This window comes from Crassostrea angulata, chromosome 6 (assembly GCF_025612915.1).
Source record: "Crassostrea angulata isolate pt1a10 chromosome 6, ASM2561291v2, whole genome shotgun sequence".
NCBI classification, from domain to species: domain Eukaryota; kingdom Metazoa; phylum Mollusca; class Bivalvia; order Ostreida; family Ostreidae; genus Magallana; species Magallana angulata.
In genome coordinates this window covers 53,471,208-53,487,844 of record NC_069116.1, presented here as the reverse complement: position 1 = coordinate 53,487,844, position 16,637 = coordinate 53,471,208, and the positions used below count along the sequence as shown (strand labels likewise).

The 16,637-nt window shown below is 32.7% G+C and overlaps 2 protein-coding genes across 3 annotated transcripts; one reads left to right on the top strand and one right to left on the bottom strand.

The window, feature by feature from the left end:
- Positions 1-131: 131 nt before the first annotated feature.
- Positions 132-7,691, bottom strand: LOC128189760 (SAGA-associated factor 29-like). 2 transcript variants are annotated; one of them, XM_052861508.1, is made up of 10 exons: positions 7,450-7,691; positions 5,243-5,388; positions 4,734-4,821; positions 4,243-4,315; positions 4,004-4,068; positions 3,818-3,920; positions 3,013-3,195; positions 1,358-1,451; positions 1,012-1,080; positions 132-441 (listed from the first exon to the last, which is right to left on the bottom strand). In XM_052861508.1, exons 2-10 carry the CDS (start codon positions 5,384-5,386, stop codon positions 325-327), a joined length of 936 nt encoding a protein of 311 aa, XP_052717468.1. In that variant the 5' UTR covers positions 5,387-5,388; positions 7,450-7,691; the 3' UTR covers positions 132-324. The 2 variants fall into 2 exon arrangements, with proteins under 2 accessions (XP_052717468.1, XP_052717469.1); XM_052861509.1 differs by having other exon boundaries at positions 4,746-4,821.
- A 71-nt stretch (positions 7,692-7,762) lies between these two features.
- LOC128189761 (ceramide synthase-like) lies at positions 7,763-16,313 on the top strand. Its single transcript, XM_052861510.1, has 5 exons — positions 7,763-7,924; positions 9,747-9,833; positions 11,929-12,133; positions 12,641-12,736; positions 14,577-16,313. The coding sequence occupies exons 1-5, from the start codon at positions 7,794-7,796 to the stop codon at positions 14,847-14,849; spliced, it is 792 nt and encodes a 263-aa protein (XP_052717470.1). The 5' UTR covers positions 7,763-7,793; the 3' UTR covers positions 14,850-16,313.
- The last annotated feature ends 324 nt before the right edge of the window (positions 16,314-16,637 follow it).

Here is a 16,637-nt window from a genome sequence, read left to right as displayed (position 1 = left end):
TCCCCTGATTTTCTTGTCATTACAATTTAGAATTACAGTACAGATGCACAAACAGCACCAAATACATCACCTATACAACACTGTCCTCAAATCTACTACACCAGTATTAATAAGCATACTTTTTCATTCACTTTGGGTAATTAGCCACAATAACTGAACCTGGAAGGTGGTGTTTGTTGTATTAAACACAGATGAAAATGATGCCTATCTGAATTAAGCACATCACATCTCTCTGGGAACAACCTCTCTCTTGTTGAGAATCACAGCCTTTGTGATGTTTCCTGTCCTCACACACATAGGTCTGGGAAAAGTCCTGAATTGTCCTCATTTCTTCTTGTCCTCCTTGCAGCAGATGACGTACCTCTGGGCGACCAGGAGGGGCGGGGAGTAACCGTCGGGGTAGGAGGTGTCCTCAAACAGCACCGAGTAGTCATCCTGGGGCTGGGTAAAAAAAAAGATTGAAAACATTAGGGTAACATATTGGTCAGTTCATGTAACACTACATAGGGGCATACATGTAAACAGATACATAGGACCTTTCTACTTTTGTAATAAGATAGGTATTGTAGGATCTTTCTACTTTTGTAATGGGAGACGTATTGTAGTATCTTTCTACTAAATAGATAACGTGGGGCTGGGTAAAAAAGATAAGAAAATTAATTGGCTAGGACATTTCTTTCTACATTTGTGTTGGGATGGGTCTTTTTGTCCAATGTATTGTGTGAAGGAAGAGAAAACAAGCAGGATAAAAATCGTTCTCAACCATAAAATTGTAAGAGATTCTTTTTATCACATACAGTATCTAAACCCTGTTTTTATCATTGAATTGTTTTTGAAAGCCTTTTGAATTATGAAAGATACAAAGTTCATAGCAATGTTATGTAAAATACATTATGATCATCACACTGATATATAATACAATATACAGTGACATTGATAATACATTCATGTATACATGTACATATATAATCAAAATGTCACAGAATTTCAAACCTGCTACACAAACATTACCTTTTTGGGGGGTTCGTGGATCAAGGCTCTGTAAAAACAAGTGGTTTGTGGGTACAGGGCAAGAACAAGCTGAAATACAAAATCCAAGAATCTCTATTAAATAGAGACATCCATAAGATGAACGTTCATTCTCTGCTTAAGATTGTTTTTGCCAAGTTTTTCTTTATATAACACATAGAAAATTTAAAAAAAACCAACCATTTTTAACAAAAGAATATATATTTTCCTCAAATTAATAATATTGACTTAGACCTCTTTATTAATATAATGTATAAAATATAAAAAGTCTAGGAAACTGTTTAGAATTGGAGCACAAGCTCTTGTGGTACTTAAACTAGATACTTACTGTGTCCTTCATGAACAGGGCATCTGGATCTGTCTCCGGATTTGCTTTCCAGATGGGAAGTGGAACAATTCGCCTCTTGCTGAGGGTATGTCTCCTTAAAATTAAATACAAATTACCAGTAACCAAAAACCTACCTCAAACAACAGAACTAATAGTCCTAAATTAAAGATGCAGGTTACTACAAGTATATTTATAGGGATCCAAGGACCATTATATTAAAAATAAACTAGGTTTCAAGCTGCTTGATCGTCATATTATTTTACCAAAGGGTAAAAGTTAATTTACTCTTTAAAAAGATTCACCCTTAATGTGGAAGTCAAAACATTTTCCATGGGACCTTGGCTTTTGACAACATAACAACCTAATGAGCTTTTAAAAGTGTTTTGGTGAACCAAAAATAAATTTTGTGTTCAATTTTCATAGTAAAGTATAAGTTAATGATGTTTTCGTAATTTAACCCAACAATTTTTTTTTTCATATACATTGTAACGTAATGATATCTTTGAAAAAAGCATAGTTATGATGATGTAATTTGATGAATGGTTATTTGTGGGGTTTAAAATTAATGGAAAAATATAAAACCATACAGCTTTGAGGTTTTAAATTTTAAATTGCTATAACTTTATTGCTGGAGTCAATACCACATTCGGGATTGTTTGATCATCAATCCAAATTAAACTTCATAAGAAAAAACTCTTTCTAAATTTTCATTAAATTTTCCTACTGCATGAATAATTTTCAATAAATCCCAAAATTTGATTGATAATAGTGAAACCACATTTTTATTACTATCTGTTACAAATATCTGCCTATTTTCATTGAAAGTCAAACTTTTTGTCTTCATTTCTTGGTTTGGTTAAAAAAAATACCACAATGTGCACATCATCTTGACAATTCATAAACAGAATAATAATTTCATTGTGGTCTTTCACCATGGGAACATGTCATGGAAATATATGTACCAGGAAATGTAATACGCACACACACACATACCTCAAGACTATGTAGAAGTATGAAATGAATAAATAAGAAAAATTTTCATGTTGAATTAATTGCTTCTACATCTATTTCACAAAGTAAATATTCATTTTCTTCTCTCTTTTTTCAACACCATTTTACAAAATTACACCCACTCCTACTGTGGCCTCTCTCTGGGATTATGGTTAACTTAACTATCTGTATACATGTACTAGATTGCTTCTCTTCATCATACCGATATATGATAAGAACATACTAAGTTGTCAGAACTTGTGCTCAAACCATTTTATATAATAAAAAATGTTCAAACCACTACTGTACAGTAACATCTATTTCACAAATTATAGTTTTTATGTATTTTTTAAAAGAAATGTTTATCATATATTTCCTATTTAAAATAAATATATATCTTTAAAAAGTGGCCCTTTCTCATCCCCAGGGGTTACTAAATATCTAAAAGTGAAAATGGTGTTTTACATATAATTCTACAAGTTACAGCCTTCAATTTTCTTCAGAAGGATTCTTTTTTGATGTTGTAAAAACTGCACTACTTCCCTTCGGATTGTGGTGAACCCTCTCATTGCCAGATCACTCATGGCTTCCTTTTACATGTATGTTGATTACATTTATTCACAGCTTCTATTTACTTCAAAAGAATTTGTGAAATCGATACTCACTCTTTGCCTTCATCTGCGTCAATGTCATCAACGTCGTATTTATTTGAGCTCTGATTGAAGTTGACAACTTCTGCCAGGATCCAGTTCTCCTCCTCGTCGGACTTGACCCGTGCTGCCACCTTGTCGCCAGGCTTTGCCACGTAGTTACTGTCCGCCGGCATAGCACCGCATAAAGGCGGGGGTCTACAAGAGGAACAGATCTGTAGAACCTAGTGTACCATAGTGCATGCACCACATGGAGGCTTCCATCAGATTTATGCATACAAGACTGTCAAACTCATTATGAATAAAAAATGTTTGTTGGACAAGATTTCAAAATAAAATGCACAATATCCAATCTTACTAGAGGTACACTACATTGTTAAGTTCAGGTGGATGTAATGGATTCTAAATTTCAGTTACTACTAGTATATGTAATGAGCAAAATGGGTTGAATTCTGTGAACTAACTTTTATTTGCGACAACTTTATTCGCTATTTACTTCTGATAAAAAGACTCGTGAGGACTAATGTTCACGACCAAGCCTTATTCAGACCTGTGTTGTTATAACAACCATACAACAAGGACTGGTTTGGGGCAACAAATATTCATAACGATGAGGCTCTCGCTAACCTCGCAAAATTTCTTGCACACGAATAATAGTTGGTTAACAGTAGCTAGTCCCCAAAACTTAGATTTGCCAATTCTGATACAGTTACAAACATTTTGCATGTGTAAAGTTTGCTTTGCTGGTGAAAGCTGTTAAATACAAGTATATAGCAAGCAACACCCATTTGATCATCTACTGAATAGCACCTTGACCCACCTCTCTCCTGGCTTGCTGACCCACAGGGGCAGAGTCTGGGCATTCTGCTGCAGCATAGACATCAGAACTCCACGCCTCATGATTGGCTTCGGTCGGTCCGAGTCTGCAAATGTAGGATTTGTTTTTATATACTGACCATTCAATCTCTCTCTAAATATGGGAAAAATGAGACTGGAATGTACAGACCTAGCCTTCTGTTTTCTCTTATGCTTTTCACTTCAGTAATCTTATCAAGAGCTTTCCTCAGTAGTCTAAAAATCAGAAAAAGATGTAATAAATAATTAAAGGCTCTAAGGGAGGCATAAGATACCAAATAGCAGTAGATTAATTTGTCAGAATCATTATACAATGGTGTGTTGATGAATATATTTCAGAGAATAGTGATTAGCTTAATTTCTCCCTAAATCAAATACAAAACATCGTACTCAGCCTCTAACTCTGCATCCTGCATGGCTGTCTTGTATAATCCTTTTAGTTTGTTCTTGTAGTATGGTGTTACTAAAAAGGAAAAAATAAGACTATATATGTACTGTATATCAATTACATGTATATCAACCGATTCCTAGTGTGATTTCCTGATTCCAGAGCAGTAAACAATCATATAAAACTGTTTCAAGAGGTTAAAAATACAAAATCCTTTAGAAGATACACATGTTTGTGTTATTCTCAAAATCTTGGTTGAAGGCAGGCTTAGTAACTCTTAGTACTGTATAAATGCACTTAATGGGGAAAAACTAAAATTACATTCATTATTTAAAATCATCAAAGCAATTATAATATTTATAAATGAGATAGAAATTAAGGATAAAAGAAATGGGCTTACTTTCGTTCTTACTTTTTTGTTCCTGCTGCATCCGTTCGTGGGTCTTACATTTATAAATGAGATAGAAATTAAGGATAAAAGAAATGGGCTTACTTTCGTTCTTACTTTTTTGTTCCTGCTGCATCCGTTCGTGGGTCTTAGAGATGTTGGTAAGATTGTGTTCACCTTGGGCTCTCTCATCCTATTGACCAAGATTTCAAGTTGTTTTTCTTATTTATTTTAACATACTGTATTTCATTACATTGAAAATCAAATAATTCATAACTTAGTTTATGTTTCTGAGCAAAATGTTGATTACCAATTCAAAAGAATGAATCAATCTTACAATGGAAAAATCGAATCAGCACAATCTGACTCTGTCGTTATGACAAGACAGGAAAACAATTGTGGCACCTTTTCAAGTGTGTTAAGAATATCCTTATATTACAATCTGAGTGCAGTGACAAAGTGACTACAGTGACAATGTGACTTATTGATAATGTGACTACAGTGAGAATGTAACCACAGTGATATGTGACAACAGCGACCATGTGACTACAGTGACAGTGTGACTACAGTGACAATATGACTACAGTTACAATGTGGGTGCCGCGTACATGTACCTGTATCTGATGAATGAGTTCGTACAGCTCCTTCAGTAGGTCTTTGATGCGCGTTTCTGCAGCGGCTGTGCTCGTGGAGTTGTCAGACGTCAGCGGACTCTGACTGGATCCCCCACCACCACTGTTTGTTTTAGTTCTCCCCATTTCTTCAAACAGAAATGTTTAAATTTCATACAAAAAGTAAATTACTTAAAACATTTCAAATTTGCTGACAACTTTATGCTTAGCATCAAATATGTTTTAAAAAAGAATAATGATATGTGATAAAGGTATTCTGACCATCAGTATTTTCTCCCATCATATTACATTGTGACCAGCCCTTAGAATTATCATGTTAAGGTTAAGAGATAAATGGAAATCTAAAAGAACCTCGATGTCACTGTATGGGGCAGGATTGTTGCATTAAGATGGTATGGTAGAGAATCTATCTTAAGAGTTTGATAGAAAACCCCAGTCTTTAGTATTTTATTGTGTCTCTTTACCAGATACATATAAATGAAACTGTACTTCTCATGGATATTGAACAAAAAGATCATGAGTATTAGCATCTATAATGTCAATGATAAGTTTAGCTATAAAGCTTGAAAAAGCTATTAAGTTTAATAAAGCTATTCGGAATAGCTTGATTTAGGTGTTTTGTCATACGTTTTTCTTAAATGGGTATTTTTTCATTATGTATAAACAAAATTGCACTTCGGTGCAGTGACAGTTTTTAACTTTTAACTGTTATATAAACAATGCAAGATTATATAAACAAGGTAAAGATTACTCATCAAATTGGGTCTCTTTCAAAAAACACAAAAGTTTAAGTTCTAAAAGTTTTTGGGCAATTAATATGATTTGTGATCACACAGTTACTTCATGAATGAAATATAAAGAAGGTCAGTTGTTGTAAAAAAGATAATTGATCATGTTGACTGGAAATAATACAGCACAATGTGAAAAATCATACTGATCCACACCTCAGTGCACCCAAGGTGGTGGACAGTAATATCCATTGCTTTCCCTTGGACTGAAATGTCACATTTTCATTGGTTAAAACATAGCACGTGATTGCCTCATATATCTCTATATTTGTTCTGTGAAAAATAATATTAGGCAATATATATGGCCATCATTGGTCGATGCTTCGCTTACTCATTTCGACATTTCATAGTATTTTATACGTAAACTGCATGCCGTAAGTTCTTAAAGTATTTGGAGTAGTTGCCCTTTGAATTTTTTTAAAATTAGAGTAGTTGCCCTTAGAATATTGACGTCACATTGTTTTGTCTGGAGCAGAACAAAATGGCAGCGTCGAAATTTGCTTAAATCTCTGCAGAGGAAAGGGAGAAAACATTTAAAATTGAATAGCAACAAAACATTGTAAGTAAACATGGGTGAAGCAAAGATTTTGAAAGAGTATTTGAAAGGTGAAATTGAAAATTTTGAAGAGTTTAAACGAGTTAAATTGGACGAGATGAAAGGCATCTTGTACATGGCTTTGCGTAGATCATCGCTATTTGTGAATAAATATGTCGCTTAATGATAGTCCTCGAGAAAACAAAACACTTATCAGGTTAGTTACTGACTCACTACGGAAATATATTGGGTTGATCAATCTCATAGAAGGCTCGGCTTCGCCTCGCCATCTATGAGATTGATCAACCCAATATATTTCCGTAGTGAGTCAGTAACTAACCTAATAAGTAATAATATATGGAAATATATATAAAATTTTAATAAGGGTTGCTTTTTAAATGGTCTATGGTATAAATATGAGTGGTAATTAACTTGCAGTTTTTTTTGTATATTTTGGAGAATTAACATTTTTGTGAAAAATTGCATATTTATAGCTATATCAAGCTATTCTGAATAGATTTATTAAGCTATTTAGCTTTTTACAAGCTTTATAGCTAAATCAAGAGATTGTGCTGGACCTGCAATAACCAATTTTAAAAACGATGATAGAGTCTGGTGCCTTAATCATGTGGCATATCATTTAATCTTGATAAAAAGTTAATTGACCTTTAAAGCATTTTCATGATTATCACAATATTCCGATAAACAATGTATCGAATCAGCTGATTTAATGTGTAAACAAGCCCAACAACATTCTGACGTACATATGAGCTGTCGGGTTTTCCTGTTGTAGATTCTTAAATCATAGCATTTTTACTTTATAAAAACATCTCTGACACAAATATCTAGATTTGAAACAAACTTGCCTGTTTCAAATTCGTTGTTCTTGCAACTGCAAGGCAGCGAAGGCTCCTTAGCTTTGTTCACCGGAAGTTAAGAATTAAGAACTAAATGTAAACTTGCTCTAATATTTCGATCATCTGTGAATAGCTGCCTCCAATTTTTTACGATAAAGCCCTAAATACATTTATTTATAAATATAATTTCATTATTTGCTCTGTGTAAAGAATGAAACACCTTTCTACAATTGAATAAGAAAAATCGGGATCGATATACAGAAAATTGACATCTGATTTGCAACGATGTTTTTGATTCGTTGATTCGTATTCTTACGATACATTTGATTAGTCGATGGTAGGTATCAACAAATATGGAGGAGCTAGGCGTTTTCGTCTGCGGTTCCATATTCTTTCCTGCATGTTTTATCATTATTCGATATCTTCTTTACGCGTTTTTTGCCTCCAGACTTACTGATGCTGACGTCCATAATGTAACTGAAAAGTATGTTTAAGTGACATCAATATTTGGATTTTAATAGACATATTTGATGATAGAGATAGTCGGATGTCTAATTTTAGATGTCAAAGTTATTGCAAAATGTAGAACACCCTCTTGCCCCGAAATTTACTTTGTTAGTTTTTGATTTATGTATTTCATTTATGTTTTGTGTATGTTTGCGTGTGTTGTTTAATATGTAAGAATGGGGTCAAAATATAGGTTATAAACCATGTAAACTGTCGTGTTAAAAATAATTAATTGCACAAAATTTGTTATGTTTATGGATTGTTCAAATTGTAAGATGTTAACATCCGGAACATGGCTACTATAACCTGTCTCAAGTTTCCTTTTATCTTAATGAATGTTAAACTATTGAAATCTATTGAAGCATAAAAGTACCTTACACCAGCTTTTTCTATTCTCTTTTGAGAAGTGGACAGGCATAGCCTACATCCACTTCTCTTCGCAAGCCCTCATATAAAACGTGTAAATGTCGGAACCAAAGACGGTTTACGCTTCGACCGATGTTTCGACTCCAGTTTCCTTCAATTTTCGTAACAAACCTTTTATTTCTACATTTTAAACAATAATGCATCCATATATCGCATACAAATCAACACTAACCCGCTGTCAAATCATTTTCTCAACTTCTGCATTCCGGGTTTAAATTGTGTGATCGCTTGCTATAGGAGGTTTAAAAGGTAGAAAATTTAGAGTCGGAAAAAACGGAAAATATTGTTCTGATTGTAGACTTTAGATTAAAGGTGTTTTTATTTTAATTTAAAGAGGTGTAAAGAATGGTTTTACAAACTAAGACAAATTGACAAAATGCATACGATTAAATAAATAATTATGTCACATAAATCAATAAAACCCTTTATCTTTCTTGTATGCTATATTAATCAAAATCGTTTTAATGTTTAAAAACAGTTGTAGAGCAAAATTTGTCACAATAAGAGAATAACTGATGCTTAAAAAGGGAAGAAATACAACTTTGTAATTTTGTGACTCAGTATTGGTTTGAACATTGTAAGATTCGTTGATCAAGTAACGTTTTTGACATTATTGTCTTTGATAGGATTCCAATTTTATCCGAAACACAAACATTTAATCTGCGATGACCTAGATAAACATTTTGATACACAAAATTTAAACCCGGGATGTAGAAGTTGCGAAAATGATATGACAACGGGTTAGTGTTGATTTTTTTGTGATATATGGATGCATTTATGTTTAAAATGTAGAAATAATAGGTCTGTTACGAAAATTCAGTGAAACTGGAGCCGAAACATGGCTCGAAGTGTAAACCGTCTTTGGTTCCGACATTTACACGTTTTCCAGAATCAAAACATGAGGGCTTGCGAAGAGAAGTGGATGTAGGCTATGCCTGTCCACTTCTCAAAAGAGAATACAGCTTTTTCCAGATATGCCTACACTCTGACATGTTTTCAGCAGCTTGATGTTAGGATCTCCAGGACATATTAAGAAACATTTTTTAAAATTCATGGCGTGCAACCATTTCTCTCCACGTACCATTCCTCACCAGTGCATTGTTTAATATGTCATTTTATCGGCACTTAAAATTATACGCGAAAAATGACATAACAATGCACTGGCGAGAAAGGCTACTCAGCAAAAACTGGTTGCATGCCAGTAATCGATAAATTTTATAATCTTGCTTGATATGTATTCTTTTTTCATAATTGTGTTTGGGTGCCATAAAATAAAAACCTAAGTTTTAATTTTAAATATGCTTTATTAATGTCGGTATATGTATTTATTACTTATTGGCAAATATAAAAACCATTTTTTTTTTTTTTGGTAGATGTGTATCAAGTATCCAAGCAGCCACAGCAACAGTAGTTGGTTTAATCATTGCAGTAAAATGTCAGAAAGATATCATGATGGACAGGTAAACTTTATATCGATGTCAGTTTCCTAAATTTGATTTACCAGAGTATTTATACTTAATCATGTTAATAATAGGTAAATTACTTACATGATATATTTTGTTTTGATGTTTTTAATAACAGACCAATGCTCATAACAGATGAATGCTTATACCCATTAAGAATTGTTTATTTTGTTGTCCCTTCACAGACAAGGAAATCAAGATTTCAAACTTGGTGACGTACTTTTCAGTTGATGGCAAAATCTGCATTTATTTTAGTCTTGCTACATGCATCTGTATAATAGTATGTGTGTATCATTAAGGGATTCAAGATGATCTGAGTATTTCACTGATAAATTTCCAGCCAGTGTACAGACTTTTTGTAGTACAATCTGCTTTGAAATAAAGAAAAAAAAATTGTTATTACTTTCAATTACCCTGTAAGACATTTTTTAAATTTATGTATTAACTTGGCTGACAGCTGATTGAGGATGCCTCTCCATATATAATCTCGCAAAAAATATGAATATGCTTTACTTGTTTCCTTGAATTAAATGATATCAGATTTCTGTAAAACATTGCTTACATCATGATATCAGCTTATTTCATTCTGCTGAAATAGGAGTTTGAATTTCTAGAATACAGGTGCTAGACAACAGGTTTGTTTTGTTGGTATTTTTTTTTTCTTTTTTCCCCCTCATTTAAATTATCATCATGTTAATTTGCTAGACAAACAAATCATAAAATTGGAGAAGTCTACCAAATTTATTCACTAATTAAATTTTACAGAATATTTGTATGCCTGTATGGTAAATAATGAGTTAGGAGTGTACCTGTTAAGTTACTTCTATACCCAGCACATGGAAGAGTTTTGCCTTTGATGTAGAATAAACAAACTATTTTTAGACATGATATCTAAGCATTTTAAAAACATTTTATTTTGTTTGCTGCAATATACAGTACGTTAAAATCATTGATGTCATGTAATAATTTTTTTATATTACACTGTGATGAGCCATCCATGAATTTAAGGCAGACATATCTTTTGCATCTGAAATCCAATCAAAATGTGATTTATTGATTAAACAGTGGGTTTAAAAGTTCAATATGTGGAGAAAAAACAATTTAATACCCATTTTATTTTAATAGTACCCCATCGCTCCCGTTAAAAACGATATGAATGTCAATTTTTTTTATCATCAAGAACTTAATTCTTACAAGTATTACACTATAAATAGCATCCTAGTATATATTTTTTATTTATAAATAAAAAATATACACTGATTTTTGTTAATGTAAATTCCCATGTAAATATGGACATGTTTATGTAATTACGGATGTATGATGGCATAAATTAACCTCCCTTCCCCAAACTATATAAATTTTGGGGTTTTTTTCCGGACATTGGTCTTTGATCTCGCTTTTAACAATGAGTTCTATTGAAGAGGCTCCTTGGTCAACAAATTAAGCATCAGATCGGTGCAAAACTTTTAGATATGAAATTTTTGGTCATAGACTATCATTTAGTGAAGAAATAATTTATCCAAATAATTTTAGTTTTAAAAAAATTTGTACATTTTTCTTATATCTTTATACAGAGCTCTTCATCTAAAGAAAGTAATTTTAGGCTAAAAATGGCCACAACCATCTAGCTTTCTTAATGTAGTAATGACTGTGGCATGGAAAATTTTACCATGGCCCTAGATACTTGACTGTGGCACTTAAAAAAGTGTACTTACTGTGATAGTCGCATGTACACAGTGAAAAGGCTTAAAATGAGAATACTGCGCATGTATTAAACTAAATAACTTTTGGGGAAGTTCCCATTGACAGCATTTCTGTCCTTTCTTCATTTCCATATGTTATTGATCTATGAGTATATATATCTTTGTTATTTCTTCAAAATTTATTTTATTTAGGAAGTTCAAATATTAAAATTGAATAATTTAATAAATGATAGAGCATTGATAATCATTAGTCAATTGTTTGCTTAAGAGGCTACTGGTATATATATATAAGTGTCTGAAAGTAAACTCAACAAATCTGGCATAATTTTACAAAATGAGGTTGGACAGTAATTAATTTGAATCAGTAACTTCTTGATTTCTTGTTTCAGACACTGGTTGACCAATACCTATGCAGTGTTTGGGATGCCCTACTTCTCCTATGATACTGTTGCTATGTACTATACTTATATTCATACCAAGCCTGAGGTTCAAACCCAACCCTTCTTACATCGACTTCAGCATTTTGCTGTAAACTCCAAGGCTATGCTAGTTCATCATCTTCTTCTACCACTGATCTTGTTCCCTTCAATAATTGTAAGTATTGTAGAAAGATGATGATATACTGTAAATTCCTAATTAAAACAGCGGGATCATGGAATTAAGTACTCGCTTAATATAAGGAATTGACAGTATTCATAAATATTATTGTACATAAATGATGATATAATTGTTCATGTACAAGAAACATGCAAGTACATATAGTTGTTTTCTAACTTTCATTATGTAAGAAATTGAGATACTGTAAACCTTTATTCACAATAACTTTATTTCTCGATTTACTGGAGATTAACTGGTTTGCGGCAATTGGGTTTCATGTCAAAGATGCACATTATCTTGAAAATAAAACACCACAGAAATTTGAGGACTGGTTCATGGGTAGAAATATTTGCAACAATGATCGAGGCTCTCATGAACCTGCAAAAATTTCTCGCACTTGAATAAAAGTTGCTTTACAGTATGCATACATGTACTGTACATTAATTACCTTGTAATTAACCTTGTAAGATATTTTCAGTAACTAGCATGCTTCATTTCTTTCAGTTTTTCCGTAGAGGTCTTGGAGACTTTTTTGTTGGAGTTTTGTATATGTGTGAATTTACCATTCCATTTATCTCGGCAAGAATGATTTTAGCTCAGGTAAGTCAGTCACCTGTGAAGCCATCAAATCAAATAACAGGAAGAAAGACAAAATTATAGAACTTTATGCTATATATAACATTTTCTGCTCACTGGAAAGAGATGTACAGCTGGTGTTAACTAAAGACCACAAGGTATTATATAAATCACCGTTTTATGTATGTTAAGGAATACAAGTGATGTAAATCAGCTGACATATTATCGAACGAAGTACAAATAACATATAGTTTCTGTCATAGATATTGACAGGTGTTGAGGGCAACATAAATTTTGTGATTCCTTCAGGAGAGAATAATTTCCACTGCTTTCTTGGAGGGAGATTATCAAACAGGCAGTAAACACATAAATTATGATTTATAGGGTAGATATTATTAAGATAATGTGGTTTACTTACATGTATACCAAACAAGATAATGTACTAGGGAAAACTATTGGTGCAATAGCACTGTATGGACCAGTATAGTTCATATGTACAAGAATTTTTTAATACATATATTGTAAACCCGGAAATGAAAACTCCCTGATCCTATATTGGTCTTTACCTTTATTTCTCAAACCACAAAATTTAAAACTCATGAAAGTAAATGATTTTATAGGCAGGGCATAAATCAATAGTTATTCCATCACATTAATGAAGATGTCAAATTCTTGTACATTTTATCTTTTTTCTAATTTGGTAGCTTGTGGATAAACTTAATGAAAAAAAGGGATTTGTCTCCATGGATATATGTGGCTTATTAGTCACTTCTCAATGATTGTCAGAGATTCATTCATTCTACTGAAATAGATAAGGTTCAATCCTATGTCTCTTATACTTGCTGATCATTAATTAGAGAGTGATTGATCATGCTACATTAACCAAATTATAATCAAAGCAGCTGTTCTTTGTGTGTCATCAAAAAGTGATCAATAATCAATCAAAATTAGAATTAAAATTGAGGTTTGAACTGTATGACTTCAATGTCTTTATTAATGATTCAATAGAGGAAATCATGCTCGCACAGATATTATTTGGAAGACTCCAACATTTGAAGATATTGTGGACCTATAAATGACTAGCTGATACGTACAATACAATGCAATATTTAGATTATCCAATTTATACAGCCTTCATTTTATATAATTACCTGCAGTTCAAAGAACATAATCAATCAATCATACAAGCATTTATAGAATGCATGTAAATCATGTATTCAATTGACAAAATTTGCAGCATTAATTTTTTTCTCATCATCATGATCATACTTTTCAAACTGAATAAGACACATGAATGTGAAGCAATGCATGCTATGTGGTATACATGTACATGATGTAAAGGATATCACTATTTCTGTGGATTTTTTGGAAATTGTCATTACTGGTATTTGTTGTGCACCAACTTTTGTGGAGTTCATTGTTGGTCATGACAGCAATTTTAAGCGTTTATCAAAGTGAGATGTGACACAGATTTTAATGGGTAGGACTACTGTTGAATCATTAGAATTTGCAGTGGCTCAATTTTTGTGGTTTTTGTGGGTAGCCCTCCCCCCACGAATTTACGCCCTCCACGAAAACAAGTTTTGAAAGAGTTTTCTTACTAAAACTGATCGAAATCAACACATCCACGAAAAGACCTTAATAATATCCCAACGATTAAGCAAACAGCCAAAAATCCACGAAAATTGCCCCCCACAAATTTAAATGATTCTACAGTATTGTCCATGGAATAAGGTATTCTCAAATCTGTGTATTAAAATTTCTTTTAAATCCACAAAAAATTGATGCCCATGTATGAATTATATTTATGAAACTACAGTACTGTGTTTCCGTTGACTTGAGGTCTGTGTTCCTTGTTCTACAGCTACAGATGAAGCACACGTGGTACTACATCACCGTGGGTCTCCTGATGATCGGCTCCTTCCTAGTCTCTAGGGTGCTAGTGTTCCCCTTCCTATACTGGAGGTATGCCGTGTATGCGGGCCTCCCCCTGGGTCAGGTGCCTGTACATATTCCCCTCAAGTGTAACCTGGGCTGTCTGCTGATCCTGGTCCCCCAACTATACTGGCTTTTTCTGATGGTGCGAGGGGCCAGCAAAGTGTTCTACAAGATCTACCTCAAGTCCAAACAACATTGACCGAAGAATAAGGTCTTTCAAACAACCATGTGTTACTGGCTAGTCATACAGATTGTGATGCATGTTATTAATTGCTCATTAATTTATTTAACTTTAATATCCATATACATGACATTATACAATGTTGAAGGAATGCCCCAAGATGTTGGGACATTCCTTGTTTGACAGATATGCAAGGGGTGTGTCACAATATAATGTGATTTAATTAATCATGTCAAAAAAAGGGTTTTTTTTGCCTTCAGAGTTATTAACCTTTTTATATTTGATATTGTGTGATTATATTATATAAACATCATGTTAAACATGCACCAGATGGAACTGTCTTACCAAGTGTTAACCAGCAATAACTCATTCTCAGTAGATGTTTGACCTAATTTGTACATTTATAGATATTTGACATTTTTGATTCATTTTGTACATTTATAGATATTTGACATTCAAGTTTAGATGTGTTGTACCGCGTTAGTGAGATAATATGCGAGCTGCTAGGGCTTAATATTCCAGTCCATGCTCAATTTTTGCAATGTGTTAAAATTTATTATATAAGATCAAGGAAACTGTCAGATGAATGCAGTCGTTACATTCCGATTTCTCTGGATGTCAGAGGTGTATTGCCAAGGGGATTAGAATTTCACAATCTCCTTGTTGACAATAGAATTGTTTGTGCTCCAAATACATGTATTTATTATTGCAAACAAAAACAAAAAACAAATATTTAAATACAGTTACAATTAAACATAAGTGACAATAGGTAAACATATAAGTAAGATGATTTGGTTGTTGAATATTCATGAGCTTATTATAAAGACATTGTTTGTTTTTAGAAGAATACTACATGTATTGTTTTGAGAAGTCTTGTGCACTGATTTTGTTTTTGTGTCAACAATTGGTACTGCTATTTACCCTACCACCAGGGCTTTATTTGTGTTCTGTTCGTTTTTTCTTTATGGTACATTGTTGTAGAATTCTGTATGGTATTTATGTTTTCAATCTCTCATGTTGGCTTTATTTTACTTATCAGTGCATGCTTATTATCCATGAATTCCTGTTGACTACTTTAAGTTTCCATTGCCTAGAATTGTTCAAAATAACATAGGCTTATGGTAGTTAAAACTGATCTTAAATGACATTTTGTACACTAGATTCTGATCAAAGTGCCTATACATCCTGTTTTTCAGTATTTCCTTTTGTGCACTTGTAAATTGTACTAAACTATACCAAATATATTTAAAAACAAAATAATAGACTTTACATAAGATGAAGGTGCATGTATTGAAGTTTTCAAACATTAGCGAGGTCATTGTTTTTTTAAGAATGTCACATGCAGTATTCCTTTTCTTTTTATCCTTGTGTGAGAATTTTGAAATATTTTGTGCAATAAATTCCATGCAAGTGTTTTTTTTTTTGTTAAAATAACAATTCTTAGTGTTTTGTTAATTTTTTAAATAAAAAATTGTCCATAAATTTCATTTTTTTACTGTGGAATTGAAGAACATGTATAATGGAAGTAAAAGAAGAAAAAGAAAGTAAACAACAAGTTGGAAATAAGAAATGCTGTTATTGGTTAAAGACAGTCAGTGTTGATTAGGCGCTTGATAAGTCACCTGTTGGCTTTGATGTGGTAAACAAGAATGGGAGAATAAATCATTGCTTGGAATACACAGCGTATTATGTATCAGAAGAGAACACAACTGACAGCATTTTTTTAAAAATTGAAACAATAAACATTTGACAGTGTGATAAATATTTCCCATTAATATGATAAGTGGATTCTTCGGAACAATGACT